The sequence below is a fragment of the Galendromus occidentalis genome, unplaced genomic scaffold (genome assembly GCF_000255335.2).
Source record: "Galendromus occidentalis unplaced genomic scaffold, Mocc_1.1 scf7180000077524, whole genome shotgun sequence".
In the NCBI taxonomy this organism is placed as follows: Eukaryota; Metazoa; Arthropoda; class Arachnida; order Mesostigmata; family Phytoseiidae; genus Galendromus; species Galendromus occidentalis.
This window is the reverse complement of record NW_003805512.1, coordinates 699,925-716,294: the sequence shown is the minus strand read 5'-3', so window position 1 is coordinate 716,294 and position 16,370 is coordinate 699,925. Positions and strand designations below refer to the sequence as shown.

The following is a 16,370-nucleotide window of genomic DNA, read 5'->3' as shown; positions in this document are numbered from 1 at the left end:
CCCTGTGGTGCCGGTTCGACATTCTTCTTCTCCGCGATCTTCTCGGCTTCGGGATGTTTGTCCATTCTGCCTGAATAATAGGAGAGTAACTTGTCAGTTACAGAACTCCATCAATAGATATCGATGCCAGTACCTTATCATGAGATGAATGCGTCGGAAGGCTGAATTAGAAATTCGAGGCTTCCGAGTTCTGCCCACCTCGAGCGCATTCGGAGCGCTCGGGTCGGACATGGGTCAACTTGTTTCTCAGTGAGCGGCACTCGATCTCGCGACTCCTTGGGTCCGACGTAGCAAACTACTTCACGCTTCTCACCTTTCGATCGTCGTTTTCCCCCTAGTGTCGTCGGGTCTTGCGAAGGTATCGATTGTCACGTCGATGATCGCTGAAACTACGGAACAACAGATCTTCAGAGCTCCGCCGAGAGGAAGTACATAATTTCATCCAACCTACGCAACTTCTACGAACGAAGCTATTCCCGATGGAGGAATGCCGTTGCCCGCTTCATTCATGGCATCGGGTAAAATTCGTGAAGAAGTAGAAAAAGTCTAATCTACGCTCTTCAATATTCGTGAGCAAGGGAGAACCTACCAGCTCTGATTGACGGGAAGCGGGATCTGAGAGAGATGCGAGGTTCTCTACCGCCAGCGCAGACGACTCTGATGGAGAGGAGGATTTTCGGCTTCGAGAGCATTTCGATCCAGATTCGAGATCCGGGAGGAGCCTGGCGACAGAAGCGGCCCAGCTTTGGTAGCGATTTCAGTAGGTCCGGCTTCTTGTTGACCTCTCTCACTCTTCCGGGAACTCAAAGACCGATTCCCTCAAGCATGAGGTTTTTCTTTGTCGACGGCGCCGGTGTAGCATTGTGTGTCTCATTCTCGGAAATTCGTTGGCGCAGTGGGCTCCACTCAACGGAGGGTGAGCGTCCGAGCTCGTTCGAGAGATCTCCTAATTGAACGAAGATGATGTTCGAGAGATGCGCTCAAACGGAATATTCACGGGAGAATTGAATCGAATCAATATTTCTGCTCATTAATCGTGCAGTAGCTGTGAAGCCCATGGAGATGGACGCGTTTAGTTCGGAATATCATGATGAAATAATGAGCGCCCGCGATTTCATGCATTTACAAAAAAGGGAGAATGATCCGATCCATTCAATCTACGATTTTGAGCCCCGGACTTTCTGGCTCAAACTGGCGGATTTCCGCAATTTCTTAAACCCCATTATTGCACGGCGACTCTTCCTTATCCTACAGGAGCAGGAAGCAGCGGACGCAAGACGAGCACTCAGCATCGTGCAGAGGCGGATGGCGGATCGACTCGAGAGCAGAAATCGCAGTAGCTTCAAATAGGATGAGATCGCGGTTCGGAAATGAAGAAACCATGTTATGTTCCAGACATCGACCGACAATCGAACATTCACCTTTGTCGATCCGAGTTTACGGATTCGAGTTTCGAGTACATTCCGCGAGAGGCCCTGGCTTCTTTATAAGAACGTGGAGTGTCAGCGACTGTCAGCTTGAGGTTAGCGGATACCGTGAAAGCTCCGTACACTCGAGCCGCCTCGAAACGAATTTTAGAAAAGTGGTACGACGTTCCTCATCATTCACTTCGAGGGGATGATAAAAACAGCTACTTCCGTATGCGGTGGGAAATATAAGGATATCTCAGCATCGAAAGTCGCTCCGTAACATTCATGAACACCTGAGTCTCCGCGCACACATCACTCTGAGTCCCTTCAGAGCTCCCGGTCAGGTATCCCGCCTGCCTATCTAGCTGAGCTGACGGGCATCCGGTTATCGCTGAGGGTGCTGCTGAATAAGGTCGAGTCCCTTCTCGTTTTATCTTCTGGCTGTGGTTCTTCGTATGTTCATGGTGGCACTGATGGTGCCTCGGCCCCCCTGACGGCTCTGCGCCTTCGGGATGTGATTCCTCAGAGCCTGCTCCGGGTTCGGATTCCTCGGCTCCTGCGGCTGGGACGAATCGCGCGGCTCGCCGGACTGTCAGGCACCCCTCGAGACGACTCACTAAGCCCTGTGTTGCCATCCCTCGAACTATCTCGGCCAACCCGTCTTCTCCACCTCCACTCTCTACGGCCCGCTCGGAGCCCCATCGCTCCAAGTCCCCTGGAACCAACCTCGTCATCCCTTCGACTCGAGATACCACATCATCGTCTGCTCGCGAGTGGAAACCCATCTCCACCGGCTCTGGCGAGTGTGATATACCTTTTGCAGCATCCTCTCGGTCTCGCAGGCCAACCCCGCCGACTCTACAGACTCAGAATCATATTGTTTTCGTGTCTGCTGTCGACCCTGCGGTCTCTGCCAGGCAGATGTTGGAATACTGCATTTCCATCTCATCTTCTATCATCTCGGTCGGTAAATTCAGGGCTAAATCTGACAAACAGACATACGCCTCCTTTGTGATAACCGTCCCCAAGTCGGAATCTCCTCTTCTCCTTTCCCCCTCTGTTTGGGCAAGGGGAATGATCTTTAAGCTCTTCTCCCACTCGTTGGATCAGAGTAGACTTGAGGAGTCTTTGCTTGCTGCGGATTCGGTCTCGTCGAGCCGCGCTGGTGCTGATGATTGACTACCATGCCGCCGTCCGTCACCTCCATCGACCAACAATCCCGCCGACACCCGTTCGTCCTCCCCTTCCCCCAGATGTCTTTTCTTCAATGCCGCCAATCTCACCAAGTCCGGCGCCCTCGATGAGCTCCGTGTCTACACCTCTCTTGACTCTCCAGACATCATCTGTATCTGTGAAACCTTCGCACACTCCGATATATCCTCCGCGGAGCTCTCCTTAAATGGAAACTACACTGTCTTTCGCCGTGACAGGACACACTCCACCGGAGGTGGTGTTTGTATCCTACTCCGCATCTCTCTCGCCTGCAAAATCGTCGGCATCTCGTCCTCCTCCGAAGTTCTGGCGGTTGACGTGTTCCTCGACGATTCCCCTCTCCGCATCATTTGTGCCTACTCGACCCCATCCGGATCATCCGTGGAACTTCGCGACGGGGTCTCGATGCTCTGCGCCTCGCTCGAGAAACTGCTGATCGTCGAGTGGCCAAGCATCATCGTTGGAGACTTCAACCTCCCCCGCATCGATTGGAAAAACCTTCAACACCCGGGTTCCTCAAATAGGGATCAGATTTTTCTCGACTTCTGCATCCTCAATGGCCTCCACCAACTTGTTGATCTCCCGACTCGACCGGCATCTGGAAATCTTCTTGATCTCCTACTTACGAATCACCCCGACATCGTTGTTGGCGTTCAGATCCTTCCAGCCCCTATCAGGAGCGATCATCTCGCAATCTCCTTCCTCGTCGACCTCTGTGCCTCTCATGTCACTGCGGCGCCTCTCCCCGACTTCCGGAAGGGTCGTTATGACCTCATCGCTGAGTCCCTCTCCGAGCTAAACTGGTTCGATGTCTTCCGTAGCTGCGACTGTGTTGAGGATATGCAGCGGTTGCTGTCTGACCTACTTGCCAGACAGATCGAAACTCACGTGCCGCTCCGTGTCGGCTTCCCGGCCCGAGCTCCTAGACTCGATTGGCATATTCGACGCCTGCACTCACTCATTTCCTCCTCGTCCGATCCCGACGCCCTGAGCAGGCTCAGAGCTAAACTGTCAAGAGCTATTCGACGTGATCGTATTCTTGCGGAGTCCCGGCTTTCCATCCGGAACTCAAGGGACTTCTACTCGTACGTCAATGGACGGCTCAGGTCGAGGGACGTCATCTCGTCTCTTCGCATCCACTCCGATGTCATCACTGACCCCTATCAACAGTCAATCGTCTTTCGAGATTGCTTCGCCGAGGCCTTCAGACCCCCCGTCGTCTCCCCGGTCTCCCGTGGCTCTCCCCCAGTCACCTGCGCTCCTCTCATTTTCGATGTTGAGACTGTTGCCTCCGCTCTCAGTCACTTGAAGAGCAAGACCTCTGTCACGCCAGATTTACTGCCTCCGATTCTCTTCCGAGAGTTGTCTGAGGTACTTGCTCTTCCACTCTCTATCATCTTCACACGATCACTTGCCGAATCCGCTGTGCCATCATGTTTCAGACAATCAATAGTCACACCTATCTTCAAGAAAGGTGACCGTTCACTCCCCGCAAATTTCCGGCCAATCGCTCAAGGTTCGGTCTCTTGCCTTGTGATGGAGAGAATTGTCGCGAATCACCTCTCCCAGTACTTGTCGTCGAATAACCTCTTGGATCAAAATCAGCATGGATTCTGCAGGGGACGCTCCACGGAGACGCAGCTACTGGACGTCATCCAGAGCTGGGGCGTGGCTCTCTCGACAGGACGCAATGTTCACTGCGTTTACTTCGACTTTACTAAGGCCTTCGATCGGGTGCATCACGGTCGTCTCCTCTCCAAACTCTCTGCCCTGGGTGTTCGTCAATCCATCGTGGACTGGATCCGTGCCTACCTCTCTGACAGACAATTCATTGTCAAAGTCAAAAATTCCTTCTCCCCCCCGCCCCCAGTCCCTGTGGCGTACCACAAGGATCCATATTGGGCCCACTTCTCTGGTCGGTGTATGTCCTAGATATCGGAACATACCTCCCGCCCGGCATTTTCTACAAGCTCTACGCGGACGATGTCAAGATCCATGCTGAGATTGATGGCTCCCCGGAGGGTCCTCGTCTGCTTCAGTTGGCGATTGATGGTGTTCTGAGATGGTCCACTGAGAATGGCATCGAGCTGTCTCTCCCGAAGTGTGCACTTCTCAAGTTGAGACCCGACCTTCACGCCTACTCTCTCGGATCGACCATGATTCCTATGGTGGACTCTATGAGGGACCTGGGAGTCCTCGTCTCTCCGGATCTGAGGTTCAGGAGCCATATCGCCCGTACTGCTGCATCGGCATCTTCGATCTGTAATCTCAGTCTCCGTTGTTTCTCCATTCGGCGCCCCGAGTACTACGAAAACCTCTACAGATCACTTGTCGTTCCGTTGCTCTTGTACTGCGCCCCCGTCTGGTCTCCCTGCCTCGTCGGTGATGTGAAACTACTCGAGGCTATCCGTCGGAGATTCGTTAGACGCGTCGCCGACCGCTGCGGCGTTGATCGTTCCGCCATCAGCGTCCCCTCACTCTCTGAACTCCACACCGCGGCTGACGCCCGCGCTCTCAGGCGCCTGATCTCTGGTGGTGCCCTAAATCACTTTTTCAACTTCTCGACGAATCGCCTCCGCTCTGGGGTGAAGCTTCAACCGAAGTGTGTTGCTAGGACCGAGACCATCAACAAACTATTTTCTTGGAGAGTCTCTGGTAACCCTTCCCTTTATACACCCTTGTTATCATCATTACGACTTGATAATAAAGCGAATGAATGAAATGAATGAAAATGAAACAGTTTGCTTACGCGGCGAGCAACTTCGCCCAATCACGAATGTGTCACCCGCATCCATGGAGGTGAACGTTGGTGAGACGTACATGGCCCGGATCGGAGGCACGATTGGTCGCCCCTGCTCGACAGAGTATGGGAAGATGCTCGATTAGTCTTGAATGCTCAAGAACTCGACTCGCCATCATTCGCAATCACTCGCTGACTGACGCTAATATTCCAGATTTTTCTCTGATTTCCCTATCCAAGGCCTTCCGAGCAATTTCTCCCCCACCCCCTCTCCTAACTTTCCCCGACTCCCTGAACCCGGATCGACAATAGAAATCGTTTACTTGTCAGAATGCGCCAGCTCGTATTCTCTGCTCTGAGCTCTATGGAAGATGCGCGCTCCCCTAGGAACTTACCCCTGGAGTCGGTACAACTCATGAGACTCGTCATCGAAAGACGCCTGATCCAGGGGTGTTTGCGAGCGACTAGGCCATCCGCGACGCGCTCCTTTCTTGGAGCCATCATTCCGGGGAGCATGCTGGTCTCGAAGACTCGAGGAAGACCCGGCAATGTCAGACGACCTCTCTTCGAGCACGCAACAGTTGAGCGATGAATTTCAAAATGCTTGATATGACTGATGGCTTGACATCATCAAGATTCCGTGAAGATTCTGCCGAATATTATCAAGGAAAGTTGCTTGCCTGGAATATGTGCCAAGCTTCGAGACTCAAGCCAAGCAATATTTTCGGATCAATAGTTCCCTTCTCCAGCGGACCGCGATGATTGGGGGGAGCTTCCGGATCGGATTGCAACGCAGCAAATTCGATTTGCTGCTGAAGCGGCTCCGCAGGAAAACTGACGTAAGAGACCTCTTTGTGCGCCAAGCCCATGCATACAATAGGATCCATCCTGGGAACACGGACCGCGACGCGTACGAACCTTTGCCTACCGCGCAGGAGCTTTTCGCGGGTGGTACTCGTGTACGTTTTTTCGGGGAATATCGAGGGGGGAATCGGAGCATTGCAGAACAGATCGGGGCGATGATATTTTTCGGCATGATTATCTCGTATGCTCGGATCATCAGCACAGAGTATAGTTCCCTTATTGACACTTGCTCCCCAGACATCGATGGAGAAGACGTGGTAGATAATCGACATTCCCAACAGACCTGGCTTCAACAGACCTAATTATACGCGGTCTTAGCTTAGAGGGGACCATGAGATCATTTCGGGGAATATTGCACCTTTCTTTCCCCTCGATTCTATCAACAATGGACGCTCTATCCGCGGTGAGAGTTTTGTCTTCATTAGCCCCTCCTATCTCTTCCTATCACCATCTTCTAGATTCCCATCTCGCAATCGTCTGGAAGTTGTGTCACTCGTCGAGCTACGTCTGTCATGGACACATTGAAGGTGAGTAGTCGTTGCGCTATGGGCAGACAACTCAGTTCTCGGACGGGCCAGCTGTCTTCCCTCGATGGAGCTGCGATCAGAATCAAAGCGCCTCCAATCGAACAGAGGGAGGACCCTTTTCAGTATTCACGGCTCGTTGGCGGAGTTGGCTCCAATATGGAACAGCGAAGCTCATTGTGATTAGTAATTTCTCATCACAACTCCCTCGTGGCCGACACGCCGCAAAAAATACTCGCCCATTCCTCCAACACTCTTTGAATTTCCTCATCCACCTGAGAATAGTCATCTCGCTACGGTAGGATAAACGCGTTGGGAGCTAGCTCTACAGATCTCCGTCGACTCATCCGAATGCAGTTGGGATCGCAGATATTGGCTGATGTTTGCGCGCTTAATCGCAGACTGATCCCTACGCCTATTTGGGGCACGATTCGAAAGCCTTGGAGTGCAATGGAGCGATCGACTCGCTTTCTTTCCATGCAGAACACAGAATACACGCCCAATGCACAGGAAGTGATGAGAGCGATGTGAGAAATATCCGATGAGCGGCTAGCCTCTATCGTTACGCAACGATTCCAAGGATGGTCTCCCATAGGAAATTCCGGCTGCGGAGTTCCGACTTTCAGTCTCGATATGAGCTCTTAAGAGACGTGCAAGGCTGCCGAGCCTGTTTCTCATCAGCGTGCCGGATCTGCGAATTGTTCCTAGACGACTGAATCAGTAGGGGATGTTTTTGCACATTGTGTTCCATGCGGTCGCCCATGCGCTCTCAGCAGATCTCCACGGAGTCTGCAGTCAGGAGGGGAGAAAAGAACGACGGCTGCAGAGACGATACATCGGTTCGCTATACCTGCGGGAGCGAGAATCTTGCTCTCTCCGGTGTTAGAATCTATTTCAAGCATCCATCAAAATGTTTACAGTACCAGTGTGGATTCGGGAACGAATTCGCAACAGAGGATCCGAGATGCCCAGGGGCCTTGCCGGAAAACCAGAATAATCCTCAAAAATGTCCATACGGACTGTATGCAGAGCAATTGTCGGGGAGCTCATTCACGTCTCCACGAGAAACGAACAGGAGAACGTAAGAAAATTGTCCGATCTTCCCGATACGGCGAAATCGGCCTCAACTTTCAAAGAGTTCTTCCAAAGAGATATCTTCCAAGGAGTTCAATCGATTTATCTTTCCAGATGGTTGTACCGAATTCGCCCGGCCGTGCTCCACACACCCTTCGAGCGATTCTTATCGACGAATAAACTCAGCGACGACTGGAAGAAGCAGTTCCCGAATCCTAATCAGACGAGATGGCTCCCATTCGATATACCGGAGTCGAATGAAGCTGACTTTGTTGATGTAATTACCTCGCCTCCAGCTTTTGTAATTCGGTCTGCGAAGCACGACGCGGTCAAGTTGGGGAAAAAATTGGGAACCTCCATTCATAACTGGAGTAGGATGAACACGTCAAGTTCGACGCGTCTTTCTCGCATTCCAGGGCCTACGCACTATTTGCGGCGCCGGCGACGCACTCACTCGGCACGGGCTCGCAATTCATATCTTCGTCTGCAACTCGTCTATGAACCGTCGAGCGTTGCAGAATGCCGATGGCGACCTCCTGATCGTACCCCAGCAAGGAGCTCTCGATGTGACCACCGAATTCGGCAAGATGCATGTCAAGCCCAATGAGATCTGCGTGATACAGGTAGGCCGGATTCTGCATGGATCACGGCTCAGAGGTCGATCGTATGTTCGAATTAATGCATGCTGTTTCAATAATTCAGCAAGGGATGCGATTCAAAGTAGATGTGGAAGGACCCACCCGGGGATACATACTTGAAGTATTCGACAGCCATTTTGTGTTGCCAAATCTCGGTCCGATCGGCGCAAACGGCTTGGCAAATCCGAGGGATTTCCTCCATCCTGTTGCTTGGTAATCCGAATCCAAAAATCATGAATGGGCGCCCTCCTCACGTCAAAATAGTAATCTTGGAACGTCGAATTCAGGTTCGAAGACGTCGATGCCGAGTACACCGTTATCAACAAGTACCAAGGGCAACTTTTCTCCACGGTCCAGGGTCATTCGCCCTTCGATGTGGTTGCCTGGCACGGCAACTATGTGCCGTATAAATACGATTTGACCAAATTTGTCGCCATCAACACCGTCTCTGTGGACCACTGTGTAAGCGAAAGGAACTGCCCCGCTCCTGGTCGTCCATGGACAGTTCGTAGTACATATATTGAGGAGTTCTCCGATGAGATGCTGCTTCCAGGATCCCTCGATATTCACCGTTCTGACTTGCCCATCAACAAAGCCAGGTGTGGCGATTGCGGATTTCGTGATATTCCCGCCTCGTTGGTCGGTGGCAGAGAATACTTTCCGGCCACCGTACTATCATAGTGAGTTTGAGGGGGCTGGAATCTACCTCGAATCGGAAGAGCATAGCTCCGGGTGAGAGAAAATGCCCGCTGTCATGGAACTTCATCGTCGTTATCTTCATTCGCCACAGGAAATTGCATGAGCGAATTCATGGGACTGATCAGTGGAGCATATGAGGCCAAGGAGGAAGGTTTCGGACCTGGTGGAGCGACTCTTCACTCGATAATGACTCCTCACGGACCCGACGCTAATTGCTTCAAGCAGGCCACCGAAGCTGCACTGAAGCCGAGCCGTGTGGCGGACAACTCGATGGTGAGATTGAGGCTAGAGATCCGCTCTCGTTCGAGCTGACCGAAATTTTGTTGAGCGATGCAGGTAGACAGACTCGTCTCACATGCTGGGTCGCTAATCGCATTCCTCCTTCGAAGGCATTCATGTTCGAATCTTCCTTGTCATTGGCAATCACTCAATGGGCCGAGGATGGATGCAATCGTCTGGATCGAGATTACTATAAATGCTGGCAGGCTCTTCCCAAAGTCTTTAGGGGGAAGGAGGGGCTCTGAGAGCAGATTTCCACGGGAAAAGTGCTCGAAGTCTCACCAAAGAAGTTCCAAATCTCAGATATGATTGCAACGTCGTATATACAGATTATACTGTTTCGAGAAAAATCCGCTGAGCTGAGCCCCGTCTCGAGCACATGATCAGCATGGAAGAGCACTCAAATAAACCTCAAGCCACGATGGGTGGAACAACGGGCCTTATCCGGCCGGGCAAGATATTTTTTTCTATTCTAGTCTTCCCGCAACTCCGGTTCGCGATTGCTGCACAGAGTTTGGAGTAAGGTGGGTGACTCCGGGACAGTTCGCGACGCGACCCTTTCCTTGCAAGCGAGATGGGTCGCCAGTCTTTTCCCTCAAGCGAGATGGTTCGCGACTCATTTCCTGCAAGCGAGATGGCTCGCCAGTCTTTCCCCGAAAGCGAGATGGTTCGCCAGTCTTTTCTCGCAACCGGGATCGATCCGTCGCGCCTTAAGCCTTTCCGCATACTGTTCATCATGGTGTCCATCCCTGTCCCGACTGTTTTTCTTCCCGCTCTATGGTTCTGCGCATTTAAACACTTCCGGAGCGTCCCTAGATCCATAGGAGGGGTACCCTTCAATTTGGCGCCGGGGTCACTCTGGCGCCGGGGTCGACTCGGCGCAGCGTCAATTCGGCGCCGCACGGTGGTCAAAAATCGATTTCTAGGTGGACTAAATTATTCGGTCGTTTTTCGCCCATATCTCAAACTTGAATGGTTCAGACTACCCGATACGATGAAAACTAGGGACGGATGACCCCCCACAAGGACGCACCGACCCGAAGAGTTGCGATTTGTATCGATACGACCGAGGGAAAATTCTTTCGTGGCCGACAATAGGCGAAAACCTAAATTGCTCATTTAGGACCTTTGCCCCGGCTTGCCCCAGGATTTTTTTTTTTAAAGCTCCTCAAGCCTTCCGCTTTTCAAAGCACATCTCCGATTTCTGCGCATTTTTGCGCTAAGGGCTTTAAAAAAAAAAGTCTAATTTTCGCTGATTTTAGGTCTTCATCGGAGACATCGAAGTATAGCCGGGCATGCTTCAGACGAGATGGCCTGGGCTGTCTTAGAATATTTTTTCCTCCCTTTTACTGCTCGTGGGTGACCATAGGCGGAGCTACCGGGATGCAGAATTCGCTACAGGCTTTGATCCGCTTCGATTGTGGAGAGAGATTCCCTCTTTTACAATAGCATGGATATGGATCCCGATCGGTGCTCGCGATTCGGGGGCGAAGCGAGTCATCTCGGCGATCCGACATCCAACAGCTCGTTTCCAGTATTACCGCCGAGAAGCGATCTCTTGAGCGCCAGCAGACGATGTTCCGAGTCTGACTCACGGGCAAGCTGGCGCGGTCTCCACTCCTGTAGGAAGTTGGAAGTCGAGCAGGAAACAAGTCGTGGAGCATTCGTCTCTCTCAAATCTGCATGCATAAAGTTGGTGGGATATTTCAATGAAAAACGTCCTCAAGACCTCAAATATCGTCTCCGCGGGCGAGCTGGAAGCCGGAATCTTTTCCCGAGTCTCACGCCTCATTCGGGGAACGGAACTCTATCGAAAAAATCATCGAAATAATTTTGTCCCCCTAGGAATTGATTTTTGAGCACTGTGCGCCGTGTCAGGTCGGTGAAAGCCTTGAAACTTCATTTGTACGTTTAGTACTGTTTCAGAGGACTGGGGTCACGCGGCTTCTTCCTTGCGCTACGTCGAGCCTGCTTCAGTGTTCAGAGTGAATGCTCGTGCACTCGGGTGGATCTCCAGCATCATTTTATTCACATATCTCTCATTGCAAACGGGTCTCCAGATATTTACCTTTGTTCCATATGTCGTACCTATGAGCGATACCTCGCAAGACTTCCAAAGCGCGGGCTACGACTGAGTTCAAGATGTAGAGGATTTTTTCCTCGCTAACTATGTACTTGTTCCTTTTGGACTCTGTCTCATTCCCCGTGATGAATCTTTCGAGTTGCGCATCCCCTTTGTGCTTCGCGTCGCGAGGACCTCCAATGAAGTCGAAGAGCGCCGGATGATCTACCGCGAATTCCCCTGGAGGCGCCGATGAGAGGCTTCAGCGTAATTATTCGTTCGCACCTCGCCGTTGAGCGTGCGCTGGTAAGCGGTCCTTATCTCGATGGGGAAGAGAGAAGCGCGGCGCCTAACGTCGCCATTGTGTACTCGGAGCCTGTCGAGATCTGGCCAAACGTCCTGGAGAAATCCAATCATCCTCGCATACGACCTCTGAGTTGTCGGGTAAAAGAGAGAATGACGAAGAGTTGCGAGAACAGCTTCGGTGAAATGCTGAAGGGACCATCAACGTAGACTCGGCTTACTAGATGCATCCAATCACCGGAGGCTCCGCGTCCAAAGATGAGGATCAGGCGCGTATTCAGGGGGGGGGGCATTAGGGGCAAATGCCCCTCCCAAAAATATTTGTTTAACACTACCCCTGTTTGTTTCATACCACACCTGTGTCACCGAGCAGAAAGCGTTCGACGTTCCCTGGTGCGGTCTCATAGAGTTGGAGCTCTTCGGGGATCACGATGGCTGCTCTTGACTGGAAGATTGAGCTCGGTGCTCCAACGCGTTGACGGGCTCTTCGGATAACTCTCGCTGATACTTCAAGGCTGTCGAGGCGTCCTTGTGTCGGAGCAGAAGCACTGTCTCTCATTTGAATGATCAGTTGAGACGGCAACTCGCGGGTCTTCACCGCTCGCCGTTTGAGAGCACTCTTCTTGTTGAGGAACTTGAACACCAACGGGATCAGGAGCGTCCACATGTTTGCCCAGAACTCTCGGCACTTCTTGGGTTTGGAGAGAGGCCGCGCTGAAATGAATTCGGAGGATTCAGTCGGGATCTCTATGTATCTACAAAGACAGCCGATGGCCGCGTCGATAGCAAGTAAGGTGCGTAGGAGCTCACCTCTGCACTTCGATGCTCCGCCTCGGTAACGACACCGCCAGAATAGAAGGAGTCCATCCTTACTCCTCTCTTCCTTGGTGTAAGTGTGACCCTCATGTGCCAGCATGTCCTGGCCAGTAGCGTACCCAGGGGAGGCGAGGGTCCATGGACCGCTCTCTCTCGAACTTTCAAACTTACATATATACCGTGAATATTCTAATATACGGGCACTTTCCAATAGACGGGCAGGCTCCAATAGTCGGGCAGTCTCTAATAGCCGGGCAGTCTCCAATAATCAGGCAATTCCCGATTGACGGGTCTGGCTCAGAGTGTAATGAACGATCCGTTTCCAGCATCTTCGCAAATCGAATGTCTTCGGAATCACGACATGGAAGAATGAATTTTGCATCACTAAGCCAGCGTCTTGAATGATATAATATGCAGCATTCAGCACCAAGGTGAAGTCGTGTAGACCGCGAAATATGGCTCCGATGCGGGACTTCCTTTCTCGAAAACATGCTCTCCCCCGTCGTCACCACGGTGAGCGTCGACCGCTCTCGGCATCTGCGCAAGATATACCCGCCATGAAAAGGAAGGAAATCTGGCTTTGATGTAGCCTATATCCGATTCGTATTCGAGAAATAGACAATTATTACTTCCTTTTTGAATCTAACAATATCGACGGGCAGTCTCTAATAAACGTGCGGTCTCTGAGAGACGGGCAGTCTCTATTAGACGGCCAGTCTCCAACAAACGGGCATCTTCTGGGAGATACAGAAAATAGGCGGGCAGTCTCTAATAAACGGGCACCTTCAAGTGGATCGAAAAACAAACGGGCATGCCCGTCTATGAGAATATTTACGGTAGATCATTTGAAATTGATTTCCAATCGCTGACGGCCCACACTAATTGGTTCTCGCAAAACTCGGACGCCTTTATCGCCTTTGTGTGACGAGACGATCATTTCAAGCGCTAACTCTGATTTATCAGGCAACTTCATCGAAAACATGCATCCGATTCCGTATCATAGTTGTTTTATCTGACGATCTCCAACAAAGTATGGGGATATCTTCACAAAGGAGCCTCTCATTTTCTTCTAGTGACCATTCTCCGATACAAGAATGAGCGAACCGAAATTCTGCCTGAGACGGATCTCTCTTATATGCGTACGAAGTTCCCATCCACTTTTCTCTTATATCCGAGTCTCTTACAGGCCAGGTTTTTACCATGAAACCCTACGGAGCCCGAATCGAGGAATCGGGATCGGTCTCTCATATCCGGTTTTCTCTTATGAGCACATTTCTCATAAGCGGGTTCGAGTGTACAAACACCATCCCGATATATCCGAGATCTCTCTCCCATCTCTCTCCTCTCTCTCGGACATTCATAGCGGGGTCAATCCTCGTCCAAGAGTTCGCTTGCTGGAAAAATATAACCAATTCCGATGCACCTATGCTTAATATATGTTTGCAGTCTCAAGCATCTCGTAGATCCAGCATGCTCGCTCCGTGTCGGCGTGAGCTCCGGCGCTTTGTTGAACCTAAACATATTGGGATGAGAGAGGGTTCGATAGAAAAACGGACAAATCGAATCTGTAGGTCCTTGCCGACCTCACTCATCGCCGAATTGACGCTGCGCCGAATTGGCTTGCTTCGCCAAAGGAGCGCTGAGAGATATCAGAGTCGATTCGGACTATTTATTATTACGTGTTTGCAGCGTTTCACAATGAGATAGACCGGGGGCATGAGGTACAGACATTCTAAGGACACACTAAATATTGCTCGCTGAGTCAACAACAGTCAAACGTACCTAAGTCTTGAGATTCTCGCCTTCATTTCAGTTTCGCATGTTAACCCTTGTATAATCTACCGCGATGCACTCGATCAATTTTCCACCTATTGCCGGAAGAAGGAAGGTCGTCTTTCAAGCTTTGATGCCATGCTGTCCCTCTTCGTAGCCTCCGACTCCCTGATGAGGTACATTGATCGGCGCAGAGCTCTCGATGCGAGTGTCGGCAGGATTCGAGGAAGCTGTGCCCGGCTCGTTAGTTTTGACTTGAGCGCGGAATCCGAACTTGTCCGCCACGTAGTTCACCTGTAACATCGGGAGAAATCTTCATCTTTCACGAATATTCGATCCCTGGGGATCAGGGAATTTCCGGATACGGAAGCATCGCAGAGTTCGATCGTATGTCCGCAGATGCGTTGAGCTGACCTGCCGGTAGATCCCATTGGCGTCCGTAAATCCGTAACTCCCCACAACGTTCCCGTGACCGTCGGCCTGTTCTTCCCGGTGCTGTTGACCCCACTCCTCATTGACTCTGTAGCCGAACTTGTAGGGCTGCGGCGCGTATTGCTGAGAGGAAATGGTTCCGATAATTCGTGATTCTCCCCGGTGGCATCTTCGACTCAAGCATCCTTCGTTCGGCACTTGAACCTACCTCTTCGTAGGCACCTCCGTGACCACCCAAGTTACCTCCGTGGCCCTCCAAGTCGCCTCCATGTCCTTCCAAGTCCCCACCGTGTCCTCCCAAGTCGCCTCCGTGACTGGCCAAGATTTCGTGGCCGCCGAGATCTCCACAATGGGCCGCACAGGCCATGAGCGAGACAAGAGCGATCTGTAATAATTCGTTAGAATAGCTGTCCGTCGAAAAAAACATTCTGTCGGCTTCGGTGGCTTCAAACTTATGCAAGCGTGCAGCTCTGGTGAAGACACTGCTCTTTGATTGAGCTACCCATCGGAACACGATTGTTGCGAGACTAACGATAAGTTGTAACAGTCATCTGAGTGATGGGTGAGAACCGTTCGCTAAGTTTTTCACTATTGACCGTGGTCTTGCTTTGAACCAATAGTGACCGACGGAGATCAAGCAGTGCAGTATCCACTTGTGGCATGCATCGGCATGGCAAGGAGAAGAGCTTCCGCACCGAGGCACAACCATGAGAAGAGAATTTCGGCGTCTCCAAGAGCAATGGACCGCGAGATCCGGGAGCGATTGGATCAGAATTAGAGGAAGAGACGCGCGGAGCCGCGGGGGGTACGCCACGTACAGGAAGAGCTTGCCTCGGCGAAAATCGAGCCGGTGGGTAGGAGATTTTAGTGGAAGTCCCAAGTTCACTCGCTCGACATGCCTGTTAATCATCATCGGCCAACGTTTGCGAAAGTCTCGGAGGTATACGTCGACAGAGCTTACCGTAGAATACATGGTGTACGATTGAATACTCGCTAAATATGATAAATCCACAGCATGTACGATAACACAACCACTGACCAAGGAACGCCAACAGCACAACTGACGGACTGAAACGATAGCTCTTGCGGAATTTATATAGCGACCAGAGGTCTTATAGCTGAAAATGGCGAGGGCTCTTTGGCACCAGGGGGTGCGCGAAAGAAACTATAATAGCACTCTTGTCTATCTTTCTTTCTCGCGATATCTCGGAGCAATGAGTCACATCAGTCAGCACGAACTCGGGAATGTGACCAGAATGGCGGGATCCAGGTCATGCTCACTCAGCCATTCATGTCTCGACTCGAGACATGAATAGTGTGTCCCCGGTAAAAATATATACCCGATAATGTCGGAGTTCCCCAGATTCGGCTTCATGCTGTCTTTCTTGGACTCCGAAACAGGGTGCCTGCCGGCGCAGTTCGCACGAGGGTCTCCACCAGAAGTCGGGCGTTCCGAGACAGTTCCCTCCGTTTCAATGAATCTTCGAGAAGCGATCTGAAATGGGAATTCGTCTTTCTGGCGAAGCAACGCTCAGGAGCGCTTAT

General features: G+C 51.5%; 3 protein-coding genes across 3 annotated transcripts; 2 read left to right on the top strand and 1 right to left on the bottom strand.

Moving 5' to 3' along the window:
- Positions 1-229: 229 nt before the first annotated feature.
- On the top strand, positions 230-4,553 carry LOC108864835 (uncharacterized). The gene is made up of 3 exons (XM_018641091.1): positions 230-249; positions 2,663-3,424; positions 4,241-4,553. Exons 1-3 carry the CDS (start codon positions 230-232, stop codon positions 4,551-4,553), a joined length of 1,095 nt encoding a protein of 364 aa, XP_018496607.1.
- Positions 4,554-6,722: 2,169 nt separating this feature from the next.
- On the top strand, positions 6,723-9,835 carry hgo (homogentisate 1,2-dioxygenase). Its single transcript, XM_003747531.1, has 9 exons — positions 6,723-6,752; positions 7,670-7,830; positions 7,938-8,100; positions 8,240-8,446; positions 8,526-8,674; positions 8,749-8,923; positions 9,015-9,141; positions 9,252-9,433; positions 9,550-9,835. Exons 1-9 carry the CDS (start codon positions 6,738-6,740, stop codon positions 9,682-9,684), a joined length of 1,314 nt encoding a protein of 437 aa, XP_003747579.1. The 5' UTR covers positions 6,723-6,737; the 3' UTR covers positions 9,685-9,835.
- A 4,681-nt stretch (positions 9,836-14,516) lies between these two features.
- Positions 14,517-15,888, bottom strand: LOC100906755 (cuticle protein 14). Its single transcript, XM_003747679.1, has 4 exons — positions 15,787-15,888; positions 15,034-15,210; positions 14,808-14,948; positions 14,517-14,687 (listed from the first exon to the last, which is right to left on the bottom strand). Exons 1-4 carry the CDS (start codon positions 15,796-15,798, stop codon positions 14,517-14,519), a joined length of 501 nt encoding a protein of 166 aa, XP_003747727.1. The 5' UTR covers positions 15,799-15,888.
- Positions 15,889-16,370: the final 482 nt, after the last annotated feature.